We start from the raw sequence: 16765 nt of genomic DNA on the forward strand, positions 1-16765 counted from the left end.
TAGGATACTTATGTGTGTTCGGGATTGTTAGACAATCTGCCATCTGCACCTAGTATCTTGGGATCATCATCTCAGGTCATGGAATGCCCACCCCATGTTCTCCCTGTGGTCCTGTGATGCCCAAGGTCAGTCCTGAGGGGCTGGCCATGCAGTCCATGTCCTCTGGCTCAGCCCCGGCTCCTGTCCTCTCTGCTTTTCCCTCAGCTGCAGAAGCTCCTCCTGGCCACATCCTACCCAACGTCAAGCTCTGACACCCAGAAGGAAGGGAGCGCCTGGCGCCAGGCAGGCCTCAGATCTAAAAGTCAACGGCCTTGTGTCAAGGTATTTCTTCACATGCCCCCAAATCTGCCCCAGGCGTCTGTTGGGGCTGCAGCCTTCAGCTGTGGTGGAGGATAGTGAGTTCAATCAACTTCCAGTATCTCTTCCCGCTCCTCCCACAGCCTTTGTAGCTGGTGTCCTGGGCACTGCCTCTGGAGATCCAGCTAGGTTAGGGTTCTAGAAGGAGCCCTGGACGTTCTCACACTTCAGTGTTCCAGACACTGGTAGATGTTAACTCAGGTTAGAGAAAGGATGAGGAAAGTGTGGCCAGCCTTCAGAGGACTAAGTGACAGACCAAAACACAAGATTGCGCTGGTTGTGGAGGCCACAGTAAATAGTTTGGATTTTTTTAACCCCCCTCAGGGAGCCATTGGAGAGTTTAAAGCTCTCTCATAGATATCCAGGGTCAAAGAACATCCCTTTTCCTCCTTGAGCCCCATCTTCCAAGCCTAACAAGGAGAGGTGTAACAGGTGGCTTTCAAGCGGTCCTGTCCTCAAAGGCTACACACAACCCCTCCTCTTCCTGGTCCTGGACCCTCTTTCTGGGAACTGTTGCATACAATCCTTGATCCTCAGAGGCAGAATCAGGTCCCTCTCAGACAGCAGCTCAGTGTAGGAGCCTCTCCCTTGCTGGGGCTTCGCTGGGAAATGAGTCCCTTTGCTCCCTCCCTACTTGTCCTGGCTGGCCCTCCTGAAACGAAGGTCTACCCTCTCATGCCTCATTCTGTTGAAGGAGCAGTAGCCACACCCCACTGTGAGCCAGCTCTTTGCTCTCTGGGAGCCTAGGAACTTCCCCAGAGAAGTGAGATGCATCTGACAGCCATTGCTAGAAAGTTCCAGCACAACAATGAGTCACACTGGGGGGAATTAAGACTGGAGAGAGGTTGACTGGTGCGAGTGCAGAGGACCTCAAACATCCAGCCATGGAGCCTCCCCTTTATCCTGTGGGCACTAGGAGCTACCGAATTTTTTGTTTTTTTTTAAACTTTATTGAGGTGTAATTTACATACATAAAAGCCACCTATTGTAAAAGTACAATTCTATGACTTTTAGTAAACTTACACCCATGCAGTTATGACCATTATCCAGTTTTAGAACATATCCATCATTCAGGCTGGGCGCGGTGGCTCACTCCTGTAATCCCAGCACTTTGGGAGGCTGAGGCGGGCGGATCACTTGAGCTCAGGAGTTTGAGACCAGCCTGGCCAACATGGTGAAACCTTGTCTCTACTAAAAAATACAAAAAATTACCCGGGTGTGGTGGTTCATGCCTGTAATCCCAGCTACTTGGGAGGCTGAGGCAAGAGAATGGCTTGAACCTGGGAAGCAGAGGTTGCAGTGAGCCGAGATAGATGAATCCCCCAGTGCTAATTTGCAGTGAGTGCTTCCTATACCCAGCCCCAGGCTACCATGAATCTACTGCCCGGCTCTTGGCCGAAGGGTTCGGAGCAGGGGGGTGGAGTGGTCAGAGTGGAGCTTTGCCAGTGAATCTGGAAGGGTCTGCAGGGGCGAAATTCCATGGCTGGGAGAGCTGTTAGGAAGCTGGTCATTCCTTCATTCCTCATCCACTGAGCATGGCCAGGTGCCCGAGTCTGTGTGGGAGGCTGGGGACGGAATGAAGGAAACCTGGCTGTTCCTATGATCCAGGTGAGACACAGTGGGCTGGCCAGTGGCCATGTGGATGAGACACACTGGAGGAGTGTTTGGGCCTCCTTCCTCACTCTGGCCTCTCTCCCTCTCTAGGTGGACAGCACCCAAGACAAGAAGGCTCCCATGACGCAGTCTCAGAGCCGGAGTTGTACAGAACTACATAAGCACCTCACCTCAGCACAGTCCTGCCTGCAGGATAGGGGTCTGCAGTCACCACGCCTCCAGAGCCCCCGGCTCCCTGCCAAGGAGGACGAGGAGCCGGGTGAGGACTGCCCGAGCCCCCAGCCAGCTCCAGCCTCTCCCCAGGACTCCCTAGCTCTGGGCAGGGCAGACCCCGGTGCCCCGGTTTCCCAGGAAGACATGCAGGCGATGGTGCAACTCATTCGCTACATGCACACCTACTGCCTCCCCCAGAGGAAGCTGCCCCCACAGGCCCCTGAGCCACTCCCCAAGGCCTGCAGCAACCCCTCCCAGCAGGTCAGATCCCGGCCCTGGTCCCGGCACCCCTCCAAAGCCTCCTGGGCTGAGTTCTCCATTTTGAGGGAACTTCTGGCTCAAGACGTGCTCTGTGATGTCAGCAAACCCTACCGTCTGGCCACGCCTGTCTATGCCTCCCTCACACCTCGGTCAAGGCCCAGGCCCCCGAAAGACAGCCAGGCCTCCCCTGGTCACCCATCCTCGGTGGAGGAGGTGAGGATCGCAGCTTCACCCAAGAGTACCGGGCCCAGACCAAGCCTGCGCCCACTGCGGCTAGAGGTGAAAGGGGAGGTCCACCAGCCTGCCAGGCTGCAGCAGGAGGAGGAGGAAGACGAGGAAGAAGAGGAGGAGGAAGAGGAAGAAGAAAAAGAGGAGGAGGAGGAGTGGGGCAGGAAAAGGCCAGGCCGAGGCCTGCCATGGACGAAGCTGGGGAGGAAGCTGGAGAGCTCTGTGTGCCCTGTGCGGCGTTCTCGGAGACTGAACCCTGAGCTGGGCCCCTGGCTGACATTTGCAGATGAGCCGCTGGTCCCCTCGGAGCCCCAAGGTGCTCTGCCCTCACTGTGCCTGGCTCCCAAGGCCTATGACATAGAGCGGGAGCTGGGCAGCCCCACGGACGAGGACAGTGGCCAAGACCAGCAGCTCCTACGGGGACCCCAGATCCCTGCCCTGGAGAGCCCCTGTGAGAGTGGGTGTGGGGACACGGATGAGGACCCCAGCTGCCCGCAGCTCCCTCCCAGAGGTAGTCTGAGTTGGTGGTCTGCGAAGAGGGGGCAGGGATGGGGTGCAGCATGCCCCTCTGCACTGGGAGCCAGGAGCCCTGTGTTCAAGTCCCTGTCCCCCAACAAAGTGTTATGTGGGGTTGGACAAGTCCCTTCCCGTCCCTGGCTTTCAGCTTTTCTTTGGGCTAGTTGGAGCAGATCTTCAGAAGAACACCCATGCATCTGAGTTTTTCATCTTGCATGGGCAAGGTGCCACTTAACGAATTAAGCAGGCAGTCAAAAAGTAAACAGAAAAGGAGGATAATTACAAATTGCAATAGGTACTGTAAAGAAGATTCACTGGGGATGATGTGACAGAAGCATAAGGCTATATACATTCAGCTCCACAATGCAGCTAGAGTCTTAAATGCTGCTAATAACTGTAATGATAACAACAGTTAGCCACTGTGTACTTACCGTGCTGGCACTGGCCTCGGACTAACAGATTGTCCCTATTGAGTCCTCACAAGAAGCCTCTCTGATAGGGACTGTCATTGTCTCCATTTTATGATACAGAAACTCAGGCACAGAGCTACTTAATGATGAGCCCTGTGCAGGGCTGTCTGTCCAGAGCCCACAGCAGTGAGGCTTGGAGTCAAGTTCTTCCTCACTGTGCTACATGTTTAGCCAGAAGGGGTCACCCTTGCACCTGTTTGTACTTTCTGCAAAATCCAAGTAGATCCCCCAGCTGAGACCTGGGATGAAAGGTGGATTTGAGTTGTTCTGCCCTTCTCTAAAAGTGACAGAGGTATTTGGTCACCTGCCCAAAGGGCAGCTCTGCTTGGCACCAGTGGAGGCCTGGGGTCTCCTCCAGAGGGGGAACATCTGCTAGCAATACCATGTTGGGGAATCTTATTTTTCTTTGTCTTCTTTTCAGACTCTCCCAGGTGCCTCATGCTGACCTTGTCACAAAGGTAGATTTTTAAAAATTATTGGTGTATTATTCCATGAGATTTTGTCTTGTTGGATATTTGTGTTGGTGGTGATGGGGGCGTTCATCAGCCCCCATGCCTGGTCCTGGTCCCACACCCTGTGCCCTGATTGTCATCTGGGACCCTCAGGAGCTGGGCTCCTTTAGAAGGGAGTTGGTTTTTAGAAACTAACTTTTGCAGGCCAGAGGAAAGTCCTCAGGCCATTTCATAACCTGTCCTCTTGGGGACCCTGAAAAGAGTTCTTTTCTGACAGTGCCCTGTGACTTTCAGCAAGTCCCTTCCTCCTTCTGGGCCTCAGTTGCTCCCTCTATAAAATAAGGAGGCTGACAACACTTGTTCTCTATTTACCCTCCAGTGAACCTTGCCTGTGTCTCCTAAAAGAGCTGTGCAGCTTGAATTCCTCTAACAGCCGGGATGGGGGTTCCCCCAGAGCAAATGCACCTCAGGCTCCATTTCCATGGGCAGCAGAGCCAGGGCCTGTCACAGCACGATGTGACCCTTTCGTGGGTGGGGAGGTGGATGCCTGATGCTGACTTGCTTCTTTCCTTTCTGTCCTCCCTGCCTCCACCAGCGACCCAACTTTTGGCAAGAAGAGCTTTGAGCAGACCTTGACAGTGGAGCTCTGTGGCACGGCAGGTGAGCCAGGGGGCTTCCACTGGCAGGTGCCTTCAGGAAAACACCCGTACATCTCTGAGTTTTTCATCATGCATGGGCAAGGTGCCACGTAATGAACAATGCACAAGATGCCTGCCTTCATGGGGCTTATGTTATAGGCAGTCAAAAAACAAACAAAAAAGGAAGATCGTTACAAATTGCAATAGATACCATAAAGAAGACTCACTGGGAATGAACCAGGATTACAGGCATGAGCCACCGCGCCCAGCCCCGGTGGGCAGTTTTACCTGCGGTGCCTGCCCCCTGTCCGTCATGGGAAACACCAGAGGCATATGAGAGGTATAGTTGGGAGGGTTTGTTGAATGATTGGATGTAGATCAGGAAGAGGTATTTGGAAGATTGGGAGGTTCCAGCTGCCATTAGTAGGTCACAGAAGGGATGGCAAATGGATTTCATCACATGCCAACTCCAAAGAATTGAAGGATTCCCAGGCTACCTCCAGGCTCAGCCAGCAGTGCAGTGATCAGTTAGTGATGCCTGCCATCCACTGGGTTGGGGGAGTAAGGGCACTTGGCCATTTTATTGCCATCCCAAACTAGGGTCTTTTTAAAATTTTATTTTATTTTATTTTTTCGAGACATAGTCTCACTATGTTGCCCAGGCTGGAGTGCAGTGGCACAGTCTTGACTCACTGCAACTTCCTGCTCCTGGGTTCAAGCAATTCTCATGTCTCAGCCTCCAAAGTAGCTGGGATTATAGGCATGTACCAACAAGCCTGGTTAATTTTTTTGTATTTTTAGTAGAGACATGATTTCGCCATGTTGGCCAGGCTGGTCTTGAGCTCCTGGATTCAAGTGATCCACTCACCTCGCCCTCCCAAAATGTTGGGATTATAGGTGTGAGCTACCATGCTTGGCCCCAAACTTAGGGTCTCAGTGTCCCTTGGAGAAGTGATCTGTCTTTATCTTACCTTTCTCCTCTTGCTTGGGCAGGACTCACCCCACCCACCACACCACCGTACAAGCCCACAGAGGAGGATCCCTTCAAGCCGGACATCAAGCACAGCCTGGGCAAAGAAATAGCTCTCAACCTCCCCTCCCCTGAGGGCCTGTCACTCAAGGCCACCCCAGGGGCTGCCCATAAGCTGCCAAAGAAGCACCCGGAGCGGAGTGAGCTCCTGTCCCACCTGCGACATGCCACGGCCCAGCCAGCCTCCCAGGCTGGCCAGAAGCGTCCCTTCTCCTGTTCCTTTGGAGACCATGACTACTGCCAGGTGCTCCGACCAGAGGGCATCCTGCAAAGGAAGGTGCTGAGGTCCTGGGAGCCGTCTGGGGTTCACCTTGAGGACTGGCCCCAGCAGGGTGCCCCTCGGGCTGAGGCGCAGTCCCCTGGCAGGGAGGAAGACAGAAGCTGTGGTGCTGGCGCCCCACCCAAGGACAGCATGCTGCTGAGAGACCATGAGATCCGAGCCAGCCTCACCAAACACTTTGGGCTGCTGGAGACCGCCCTGGAGGAGGAAGAACTGGCCTCCTGCAAGAGCCCAGAGTATGACACTGTCTTTGAAGACAGCAGCAGCAGCAGTGGCGAGAGCAGCTTCCTCCCAGAGGAGGAAGAGGAAGAAGGGGAGGAGGAGGAGGAGGACAATGAAGAAGAGGACTCAGGGGTTAGCCCCACTTGCTCTGACCACTGCCCCTACCAGAGCCCACCAAGCAAGGCCAGCCGGCAGCTCTGTTCCCGCAGCCGCTCAAGCTCTGGCTCCTCATCCTGCCACTCCTGGTCACCAGCCACTCGGAGGAACTTCAGGTATGAACAGGGGGCCGCAGGAGAGGCAGCGGGCAGTGGAGGACCCCAGTTCCCAGGGAACCAGGAGCCCCAGGCGGGAGGATCCCCGGGAAACTTGCTCTGAAACTGAGGCTGCATTTCCCTGTGTGGCCCATGTCCTGGTCAGAGGCCTTGAAGGTGGTCTTCTGGGGCAGTTGTGGGTGAGTCCTGGAGGCAGGCAAAGCCTGGTGTGTGAAATCGGGAGTGTCCCAAATATCCTGGCCTCTAGAAAGAAAGAAAACCCACTTCCTGGCTGTTTGTGGGCTTATGTCTAAAGGAACTTGTCCCTTACCCATCTGTGTTTTTTGCTTTTATATTTGTAAAATGGATAGGTTTTTGTGCAAACATACATGCCCCAACATTTGAATTCTGGAGATGTTTACATGTAAAAGAAAGATGAGTGTAATTCTAATCTGTGCTCCGGAAAATGCCTGGACAATAAAGCATTGATAAGGTTTCTGGGTCCTGCTGAGGTGCGCCGTGGCTTTCACCAGTCGGCTGCCCCTTGAAGGGCTTTGACCTCAGTGGAGGGATGATGCCTCATGAGCCCGCTTGCTCGTATCATCCTCGCTCGCTCAACCAGACTGGAGAAGAAGCCAGTCCAAAAGTCAGCTGGGGAGCTGGCCAGAAAAAAAATGGAGGTTTGGCAGAGTCGGAGGGTACTGGTCGCTTCTCTATGATCACAGTGGGTCCTGATTCTCCCTGGGGAAGGCTTGAGGAGGGTCAGTGTCGTCATCCCCAGCCCTGTGTTGAGGTGAGGCCAAGTGGCCACTAGATGCTGCTCTTGGGCTAGAGCCCAGCTGCAGAACCCGCTGCAGGATTTGTTGGGCCTCCACTGGCCGGCCCACACGGCCCACACCCGGGTATCTGATCTGTAGGTCTGGGGTGGGGCAGGGGCAGGGATTGGCGTTTCCAACAAGTCCCCAGGTGATGCTGATGACATTGCTAGAATATCATACTCTGAGACCAGAATTTAGGTCTTGTGAAGATACTTCTTCCCTTCTAAAGGGACTAGCAAAAAAAAAAAAAAATTTTTTTTGTTAAATAAAAATGTAAAAAGACTACAGCTTTATACACATCGACAACAAGGGCTTTTAACTGTTTGAAAACCTGATTAAAGCAAAGGCCCATCTTCCCATTAAAATGTGCATACACATCTAACTGGGCATTCAATTTTAGGGGGTTTGTGGGCTCTCCACAAACTATTATTAAGAAGCCCTAAATTTTTTGTTCCTCAAAGGGAGGTCTGCAGCAATTTCTCCAGTGAGCCCTTACTGTAGAAGCCAAGATTAGTCAGTCACAGCTGCCTTCTGCCGACTGTGCTGAGCCTCTCTTTCTGGCTCCGTTCTTTCCCCAGGGGGTAGCTTCTGCCCTACAGTGTTCCAATGTCAAAGGTTTGGCTTCAACCTTGCTTTGCTGTGAGCTAAAGCACTCCATCTCCACATTAGGCAGTGTCCCAGGTTCTCTTCATGTTGAAATACATCCCCCAAGCTGGAGCTTCCCTGGCCTCCTTTCTCTCCTGCCCGGCTCAGAGGTGTTTGGACTGGGCCTGCATTCATAGAATTGCCTGGGAAGAGTCGAGAACTTCTCAGAAACCCCCATGGATTTTCCTTTTTCTTTTCTCACTTTTGGGCCAGGTTCAGGGCTGACTTTGTCTGCTCACCGCAGAAACTTAAATTGGGTAACCTGGCTCCTGCTCAGCTACCTGGCTGAGCTCAGTACCTGGTAAACCTGGTAAGATACTGATCAGCCTTCTCTAGACCTGTACCAAACACACAGCAACAGAAAGCACGTTAAGCTGGGTTAACAACACAAATCTTGAACTTCACAATACCTTCCAGGCATGCTCAGCTCCTCAGGTGGGGAAAGTCTACCAATTCTGTTGCAAAAGGGACGATAATACTATAATTAGGTAACCCTTTAAAGTTGCAAGTCATTTCCCCTCCCATTATCCTATTTGAGCTTCACAGGTGCACCTGGAGGTATCTGCTGCTTATCCCATTTTATAGATGAGGAAGCTGAGGCTCAAAGAAGTTACATAGAAAAATAGAGCAAATATTTACGGAGCAGTTCCTGGGCTAAGCATTGACATGCATTTTTAAATTTAATCCTCACAAATGGCCAAGGGATGGACACAATTGGTTATCCTTATTTTATAGATGAAGAACTGAAGTTGAGAGGGCTTCTGTAACTGGCCCAAGGTCACCCAACAGGGAGGCGGTGGGGCTAAGATTCAAACTCAAGCTGTCTGACTCACAAGCCTGTGTTCTTGTCCTCTGTGCTGTATTTCTCAGTGACTCAGGCTGGAGGAGTGAGGGCAGTGTGCAGGCAGGCAAGGAAGGCTGCAGGTGGGTGGCACCCGGGAGCCTGCTCGGGCTATGGGACTAATGAGCCTGATAGCTAGCCTGGAAGCATGGAGCTGCGCTGGCCAGGGGCTGCTGCTTAGCTGAGGCATGAACCCATAGGGAGCAGTGGTTCTGGACTCAGAAGGACCTGCTTCTGACTTCTCTGCTTTCTGACTTTAAGTAAATCCCATCTCAAACCTGAGCCTCAGCTTTTTCGTCTGGAAAATGGAGAAACATAAAACCTCATCGGGTTAAAAAAAAAAAAAAATCAGACCAAACAAGATAATAAAGCAAAAGGACTTTTCTACCCCTAATGGCATAGAGAGGCAAGGCTCAGAAGGGGGTAGGGTTATAATGAGCAACACAGTGGTTCCCAGTGATCCAGTCCGGAAGCTGGCAGTAGGCATGTGTCCAGATGTTCAGGCCCACACACAGCCCTGGGCTGTCGTTACGGAAGGGGAAGCTGGGTTTCTGCAGGAGGCAGTTGCAGCTCGTGTGCCCTTGTGAACGAGTCCTAAGGAAGCATCCTTTGCCTCCTGGAGCAGATCCGCCCCCACCCCCATGGTCTCTCCTGAGAGTGAGTGCCTCTGCTTTGCTTGTTCACTGACAGATGTGAGAGCAGAGGGCCGTGTTCAGACAGAACGCCAAGCATCCGGCACGCCAGGAAGCGGCGGGAAAAGGCCATTGTAAGTGATCTGGGGGCCCAGAGCCTGGAGTGAATGGGAAGGAGCAGGAAGTGTGTGGGGGCTTCATGAACCAAAGCCTTTGAGGCTGGCTGGTGAGCCCCTCAGTCTTCGGCCTCTGCCTGGGGAAGAAGGGACTATGGCAGCAGAAGGCAATGATATTTCTCTCATTTGAAGAGCATGCAGGTCACTAAAGGGCATCAAAGGTGGCACCATGCAAAGTTCAGCCAAGAGACTGACCGTGAGTGTGCTGTTGGTGGTGATTTAGGGCTCAGTGTCAGGGGCCTTGAGAGAGCCAAGTGGGCAAGCTGTGGTAGTGGGGAGCAGACCCAGGCTGGCCAGGTCACAAGCCAGCCCTGCCACCACCTTCTGTGTGACTGTGGGCAGGTCCCCCAGCTTCCCCAAGCCTCACTTTCCTCATTTGTACGTAAGGGCCTGTGCTTCCCAAGGGTTCCCCCAACTTGATCAGTGCCAAGGGACCAAGAGAGCCTGCCCCTTCCTCCCCACCCACTTCCCTAATCCCCTCCCAGAGTTAGTCCACAGGCCCTGGCCTTCTGCGTTTGCCTGGTGACCCTATTGCAAAGCTCCCCACAGAGAAAACACACCAGGGGCCTGGAGTGGGGAGCTGGAGCTGGCCAGCTAGGCCATGTCACTAGAAAGGAAGGAGGAAAATAGGATGAAAACACAAGGCAGACTCCCGCTGGGTCTCCCATGTGATGTGGCACTTCAGGGAGGAGGGGCACACAGGAGGTGTTCATACCCTAGAGGTGCACAGCTGTCTGCATGCAGGTCCTTAAAACCATGGACTGTGCATGGAGAATCTTCTTGGAGTCTGTGTCTGGTCATTCAGCAGTTACAGGCCTATCACAGTTCTGGGCGTTGGAGGACAGCAATGAACAAGAGAGATGAGGCCCCCCTCCTGACTGAACAGAAGGGAGAGATAACAGACTCGTAACAAAGGAATAAGCAATGTAATTGCAGATTGGGATAAGCACTGTGAAATTAGTAATGTGCCATTAGTAACCATCTGGAATAAACAGGACTGTTGAGGAGGATGTGTTTACGGGGTGGCCAGGGAGGGGCACCTTCAGGGAGCTGGGCCCTGATTGATGAAAAGGAGCGACCAAGCAAAGACTCAGGGGGACAAGTGTCTGGAGCGGTGGCAGGAAAGAGCTTTATGAATTCAAGAAGCTGCAAGGAGAGTGGGAGGAGGGGATTTCTCTGTTGAGCTGAGCTTGGACATCGTATGTTGTGGGATGCACAGTTCCCCTGACTGTTGACGACGGAGTCCTGTTTGTGGACCCGCCGCCTGGGTTTTCTTCCTTGGCACGTGTAGTACGGGGGTGGGATGGCTGGAGAATCACTGGCTGTAACGTGTTTCCAGAGCAAGCCTGTCCAGGACAAGAAACTGTGTTTTTCCTATGGGAACACAGGTGTCCAGGAACAAGGCTGAAGTTTCTCTAGCAGGTCACAGTGACTTTTCCAATAGCAGTGGCTTCAGCCAGATCAAGTCACAGATCTGAGAGGAGGGGAAGGGGAGTTCCAGTCTGGACTTTCTCCCACCTGCTCCCTCTGCTAGGCTGTTCTAGGCACCCACTGGCATAGCACAGAACTCTCCTGAGTGACGCCTTGGTGACAGTGTCTATACTGTGGCTTCAGCCACTTTGCCCAGGCAAAACCAATAGCCCTGATGCCCCCACCTCATTCCCCTTCCTTCCAGCCCACTGTCACACTCACAATCAACCTGCCTCCTGTGCTTGCCCTACCCCAGCACCTCCCCTGCTCAGACTTGAAAGGTAAGTCCAAAAGCTACTGAATATGCAGGCATATAAATGGTGATAAATCCCTCCCCTTTCACAGCCCCAGTCTCTGCTCATTTCCTTCATGTAAGCAGTGGCTTCCTTGGAGGCCCCTTCCCTTCCAACAACCTCCCCCAACAAGGGCAGGTCCTCTGGGGTAGAGATTGGCATTGACCTCTCTCTGACTCCAGCTGGTATTGCTCACTCAGCCAGGCATCATGGACTAGGACAAGAACTCCACGGGAGCACACCCCCAGAGGGGCCCCAGGAAGCCAGGCAATGACCGAGTCTGTATCCTCCTTCTTGGGCAGGGTGAAGGCCGTGTGGTGTACATTCGAAATCTCTCCAGCGACATGAGCTCCCGAGAGCTGAAGAGGCGTTTTGAAGTGTTTGGTGAGATTGTGGAGTGTGAGGTGCTGACGCGAAGTAAGAGGTGAGTTGAGCCAAGCCATGGCAGATGAAGGGAGCAGAGAGGGGCACCGGTCCTGATCCAGAGCTGGGTACAAGAAGATGTCCAAGGCTTGTGGAATGAATCTGATGAAATCCATAGCCTAGATGTAGAAAGCCAGGCCCAGGAGAAGGACCAGAAATGGTAATGCAGTCAGTAACAGCAGCAAACACGTGCTGATGCTTTACTAAGTGCCAGGCAGTCTCCGTTCATTCTTCTATCTTAACTTGCCAGCATGCCAGGGACATAAGCACTCCTAGTCTTTCAATCGCTCTCCTTTCTGCAGGAGTTCAGACAAGTTAACTGGGCAGCTAGTTGGTGGCAAAGCCAGAGCCGGAGCCCATGTGTCTGCTTCAGGGCGTTTGGCCTGGAGATAGTGCGGGGCAGCAGCCCCTGGCAGCTTGAAGACTGGCACTGGGACCCCACTCTACCTCAACCCTGTGCTGCTCACCCCTCCCTTCCTCTGCAGCAGCAAGTCCCAGGCCTTGGTTGGGTATGGCGGCTCACACCTGCAATCCCAGCATTTGGGGAGGCCAAGGCGGGCAGATCACTTGAGGTCAAGAGTTCGAGACCAGCCTGGCCAAAATGGTGAAACCCCGTCTCTACTGAAAATTTAAAAATTAGCTGGATCTGGTGGTGCACTCCTGTATTCCCAGCTACTCAGGAGACGGAGGCAGGAGAATCCCTTGAACCCAGAAGGCAGAGGTTGCAGTGGGCCGAGATCGCGCCACTGCACTCCAGCCTGGGTGATAGAGCAAAAAATAAGACAAGGTCCCAGGCCTTCTGTTCTACTAGGCAGCCCTGGGTTTTCGTCACTCACCTGGAGAAGCAGTGTTTTACCTGTCAGGGGATCTGCAAAAAGAACAGGTTTTATATGAATACACAATTTAGATGTCAAAACTCAGTTTTGAAATATTTCTAAATTATCTTCTATTATATTGGCAAACACTAAGGCAAACTAAGTTATTAGGGTTTTTACATTCTCATACAATAATAATAATAGAAAGCTTCAGCAAGAAAATAGTTTCTGGTGTAAGAGTTATCATATACTTCTTGCCCATTAGGATGGCTACGATGAAAAAACCAGAAAATAAATACTGGCAAGGATGTGGACAAAATGGAACTCTTGCATAGTGTTGGTGGGAATTTTAAATGATGCAGCTGATGTGGAAAACAGTATGGCAATTCGTCAAAAAATTAAACCTAGAACCACCATCTGATCCAGCAATTCCACTTACGGGTATATATCCAAAAGAATTGAAAACAGGATCTCCAAGAGATATTTGTTCACCCAAGCTCATAGCGACATTATTTACAATAGCCAAGAGGAGTAAACAATCCAAATGTCCACCAACAGATGAACAGATAAACAAAATATGGTTTCTATACATACAGTGAATATTATGAAGCCTTAAAAAGGAAGGAAATTCTGACTCATGCCGCCACATGGATGAACCTGACCGCATTGTGCTGAGTGAAATAAGCCAGGCACAGAAAGACAAATACTATATGATTTCACTTATATGCTATGTCTAAAGTAGTCAAATTCATCGAAACAGAAAGAGTGGTGGTTGCCAGGGGCTGCAGAGAGGGAGAATAAGGGAGGTGTTGTTTAATGGGCATAGAGTTTCAGTTTGGCAAGGTGGAAAATTTCTGGAGCTTCGTTACACAGCAGTATGAGTATACTTAATACTGCCAAACTGTATGCTTAAAAATGGCAAAGATGGTAAATGTCCTGTTAAGTGTTTTTACCAAATTTTTTTTAAAAGAACCATTATACAAATAGAACCATTTTAAGTTCTGTGCAGTTTTCAGGCTATCAAATGAAGACAACATGCAAAAATAAAGCAGGCACATTAATCTCTAAAGAGAAAGATCAATCTGTTAAGATTTTAAAAACACACAGAATCTTTAAAAAAGAGTCTTGGACGTACTACCAATATTAGACATTTAAAGAGGAAAAAGGGTCCGGGCATGGTGGCTCATGCCTGTAATCCCAACACTTTGGGAGGCCGAGGCAGACAGATTACTTGAGGACAGGAGTTTGAGACCAACCTGGCCAACATGGTGAAACCCTGTCTCTACTAAAACTACAAAACAATTACCCGGGCTTGGTGGTACATGCCTGTAATCTCAGCTACTCGGGCGGCTGAGGCATGAGAATCGCTTGAACCCGGGAGGCAGAGGTTACAGTGAGCTGGGATTGCGACCACTGCATTCCAGCCTGGGCGACAGAGTGAGACTGTCTCAAAAAATAAATAGAGAAAGAGGCAGAAGGGTTCAAACTTGGCGCTGGTTCAGAGAGGTGTCAGGAAACATGATTCACGTAAATGTTTATTAGGCACCCACTATTTGTAAGCCTGTGCTAATAGTTGGTGAATGCCACTTTGCCTCTGCCTTGAAGAGTTTACGTAGCAGATGATATGTCAGTCGGGACTCTCTGTTGTTCATGGAAGTGAAAAGTTGGAATAGAACTGACTTTTGGTCCTTCTCAGGCAGACTTTTCTCCTGGTTGCAAAGTGGCTGCCTGTAGCTTTAAGCTACCCCCCAGCAACTTAGAGACCCCTGGGGAGGTAGGAGTCACTACATGACTCCAGCAAAGACCTGAGATGGGTTCTTTGGGGTGCAGCCTTGAGTAAACAGGCTTATCCTTGAACAAACCATGGTATCCAGGAAGGGCCATTGTCATGTGGTTTGCCCTGGCACCCTGAGCCTGGTTGACCACACATGCTGTTGTCTGAGGAAGGGGAGTGGAAGCTGAACAGGCAGGCATCATAGATGTCTACCATGAAGGGCAAGATGTGTGCAGAAGGGGAGGTGAAGGCCAAGATGGCAGCCAAGGAATTGGTGACTGAGGCTGGATTTGAAGGAGGCAGAAAGAGGTGCAGTAGTATAGGGAGATGGGAATAACAGGAGAAACATACAGGGCTGTTACGAGCATCAGCTTTAATGTCAGAGGCCTGGGTTTGAATCCCTGCTCTGCCACTTGCTTTTGGGTACATTACTGAACTCCACAGAAGCTGTTTCCTCATCTGCAAGGTGGAGATAACAACAGTACCCACCTCACAGGCTCATCTGAGGAGCGTCCAAGGCAAGGTGTGGTGGCCAACATCTGGCAGACATTCAGTGTATTAGCTACTTTCATTATTACCACATTGCAGAAGTCAGCCTGGTGGTCACGTCGTCTCTATCTAGGGGGGCCATGATGCGAGTATCGAATCACTGTGGCAGTCTGTTCCTCATCTAGTAATGACTGGTCTCACAGTGTCCACCCAGCCAGCCGAATAACATACTCTCCTTCTCCTCTCCCCACAGAGGCAAGAAGTATGGCTTCATTACCTACCGGTGTTCTGAGCACGCGGCCCTCTCTCTGAGGAACGGCGCTGCCCTGAGGAAGCGCAACGAGCCCTCCTTCCACCTGAGCTACGGTGGGCTCCGGCACTTCTGCTGGCCCAGATACACTGACTACGGTAAGCCCCCGAGACCCAGCCATAGTCTAGTAAGACTCAAAGCTTGAGAGGAAGTGCCTTTCTTGAACAAAAGCCAGAGCTAAAGCCCCCTGTGGACATAGCTTCCATCCCCACACCCCAGTGTGCTGCTTGGTGTAACACTGCAGCCCCTTTGCCTGAAGGCTACCATCTTGTTTTTCTTCTGGCCTCTGGTCCACCTTGTCTTGTCCTGTGACTGCTACCAAAGAGAATCCAACCTCCCATGGCCTCTAAGAAGATTCAGTCGTGTGCACAGCCAGCTGGCAGAACCGTGGCTGCGGTCTCCTTGACTTCACAGGGCCAGCTGCTACCCTGTCCCCTTCAGGGGCATTCCGTGGTGACCCCAGACAAGGCAGCAGCCACCTGGGGACAAGATGATGAAGAAGGACAAGGAAGTACAATGTATGAAAGAATTACTTGGCCAGGCTCAGTGGCTCATGCCTGTAATCCCAGCACCTTGGGAGGCTGAGGCAAAAGGATCACTTGAGCCCAGGAGTTCGAGACCAGCTTGGGCAATATAGTGAAATCCCGTCTCTACAAAAAATACAAAAATTAGCCAGGCATGGTGACTTGTGCCTATAGTCCCAGCTACTCAGGAGGCAGAGGTGGGAGGATCACCTGAACCCAAGAGGTCGAGGCTGTAGTGAGCCATGATGGCACTACTGCATTCCAGCCTGGGTGACAGAGCAAGACCCTATCTCAAAAGGAAAGAAAAAAAAAAAAAAAAAAAAAACACTTATTGGAGAGAACCCAATGCAGCCTTGATGGTACAGGACTGAGTGTCAGTGGCCTGGCTGGGTGCCGGGCCAGGCGGCACTGCAATTGGCTACATATCCATTTATGGGAATTACTTTCCCAATCTATTAAAAAATTCTAGTGTTGGCCGGGCGTGGTGGCTCACGCCTGTAATCCCAGCACTTTGGGAGGCTGAGGCAGGCAGATCATGAGGTCAAGAGATGGAGACCATCATGGCCAACATGGTGAAACCCCGTCTCTACTAAAAATACAAAAAGTAGCTGGGTGTGGTGACGCGCCGTCTGTAGTCCCAGTGACTTGGGAGGCCGAGGCAGGAGAATTGCTTGAACCTGAGAGGCAGAGGTTGCAGTGAGCTGAGATCACACCCCTGCACTCCAGCCTCAGCAACAGAGCAAGACCGCGTCTCCAAAAAAAAAAAAAAAGTATTATAGTGTTGTCAGCTCTCCCTTATGTGGCACTGTAGCAGGTTACTAATGGACGAGAAGCTGTTGGGGGAAGTAGAGTTGTAGGGTGTTGGAGCTAGAAAGGCTCCGGAGTGCTCTAGTTTGGACCTCCAGGTCTCTAGATAGGACAGCCAAGGCCTTGGGCTGCAGCCACTCCACGGTGCCCACTCAAAGTGGCAGATTTTTCAACCATCCAGTCTTTGTAAGTTGCTCACTGCCTTCCCCTCTTCCC

At 51.6% G+C, this 16765-nt stretch overlaps 1 protein-coding gene across 15 annotated transcripts in view; it reads left to right on the forward strand.

The window, feature by feature from the left end:
* The window catches only part of PPARGC1B (PPARG coactivator 1 beta), a 124442-nt gene that overhangs the window by 100036 nt on the left and 7641 nt on the right, over positions 1-16765 (forward strand). For 2 of the 15 annotated variants that reach the window (XM_005558229.4, XM_073994568.1), the window contains 8 exons: positions 205-321; positions 2062-3184; positions 4081-4117; positions 4707-4771; positions 5743-6553; positions 9527-9602; positions 11710-11831; positions 15162-15316. In XM_005558229.4, the coding sequence (XP_005558286.3) occupies positions 205-321; positions 2062-3184; positions 4081-4117; positions 4707-4771; positions 5743-6553; positions 9527-9602; positions 11710-11831; positions 15162-15316 (2506 nt within the window). The remainder of the gene's footprint in view (positions 1-204; positions 322-2061; positions 3185-4080; positions 4118-4706; positions 4772-5742; positions 6554-9526; positions 9603-11709; positions 11832-15161; positions 15317-16765) is intronic. The other 13 variants (XR_012414244.1, XR_012414248.1, XM_005558230.4 and 10 more) reach the window with 10 other exon arrangements.

The sequence above is a fragment of the Macaca fascicularis genome, chromosome 6 (genome assembly GCF_037993035.2).
Source record: "Macaca fascicularis isolate 582-1 chromosome 6, T2T-MFA8v1.1".
NCBI lineage: Eukaryota > Metazoa > Chordata > Mammalia > Primates > Cercopithecidae > Macaca > Macaca fascicularis.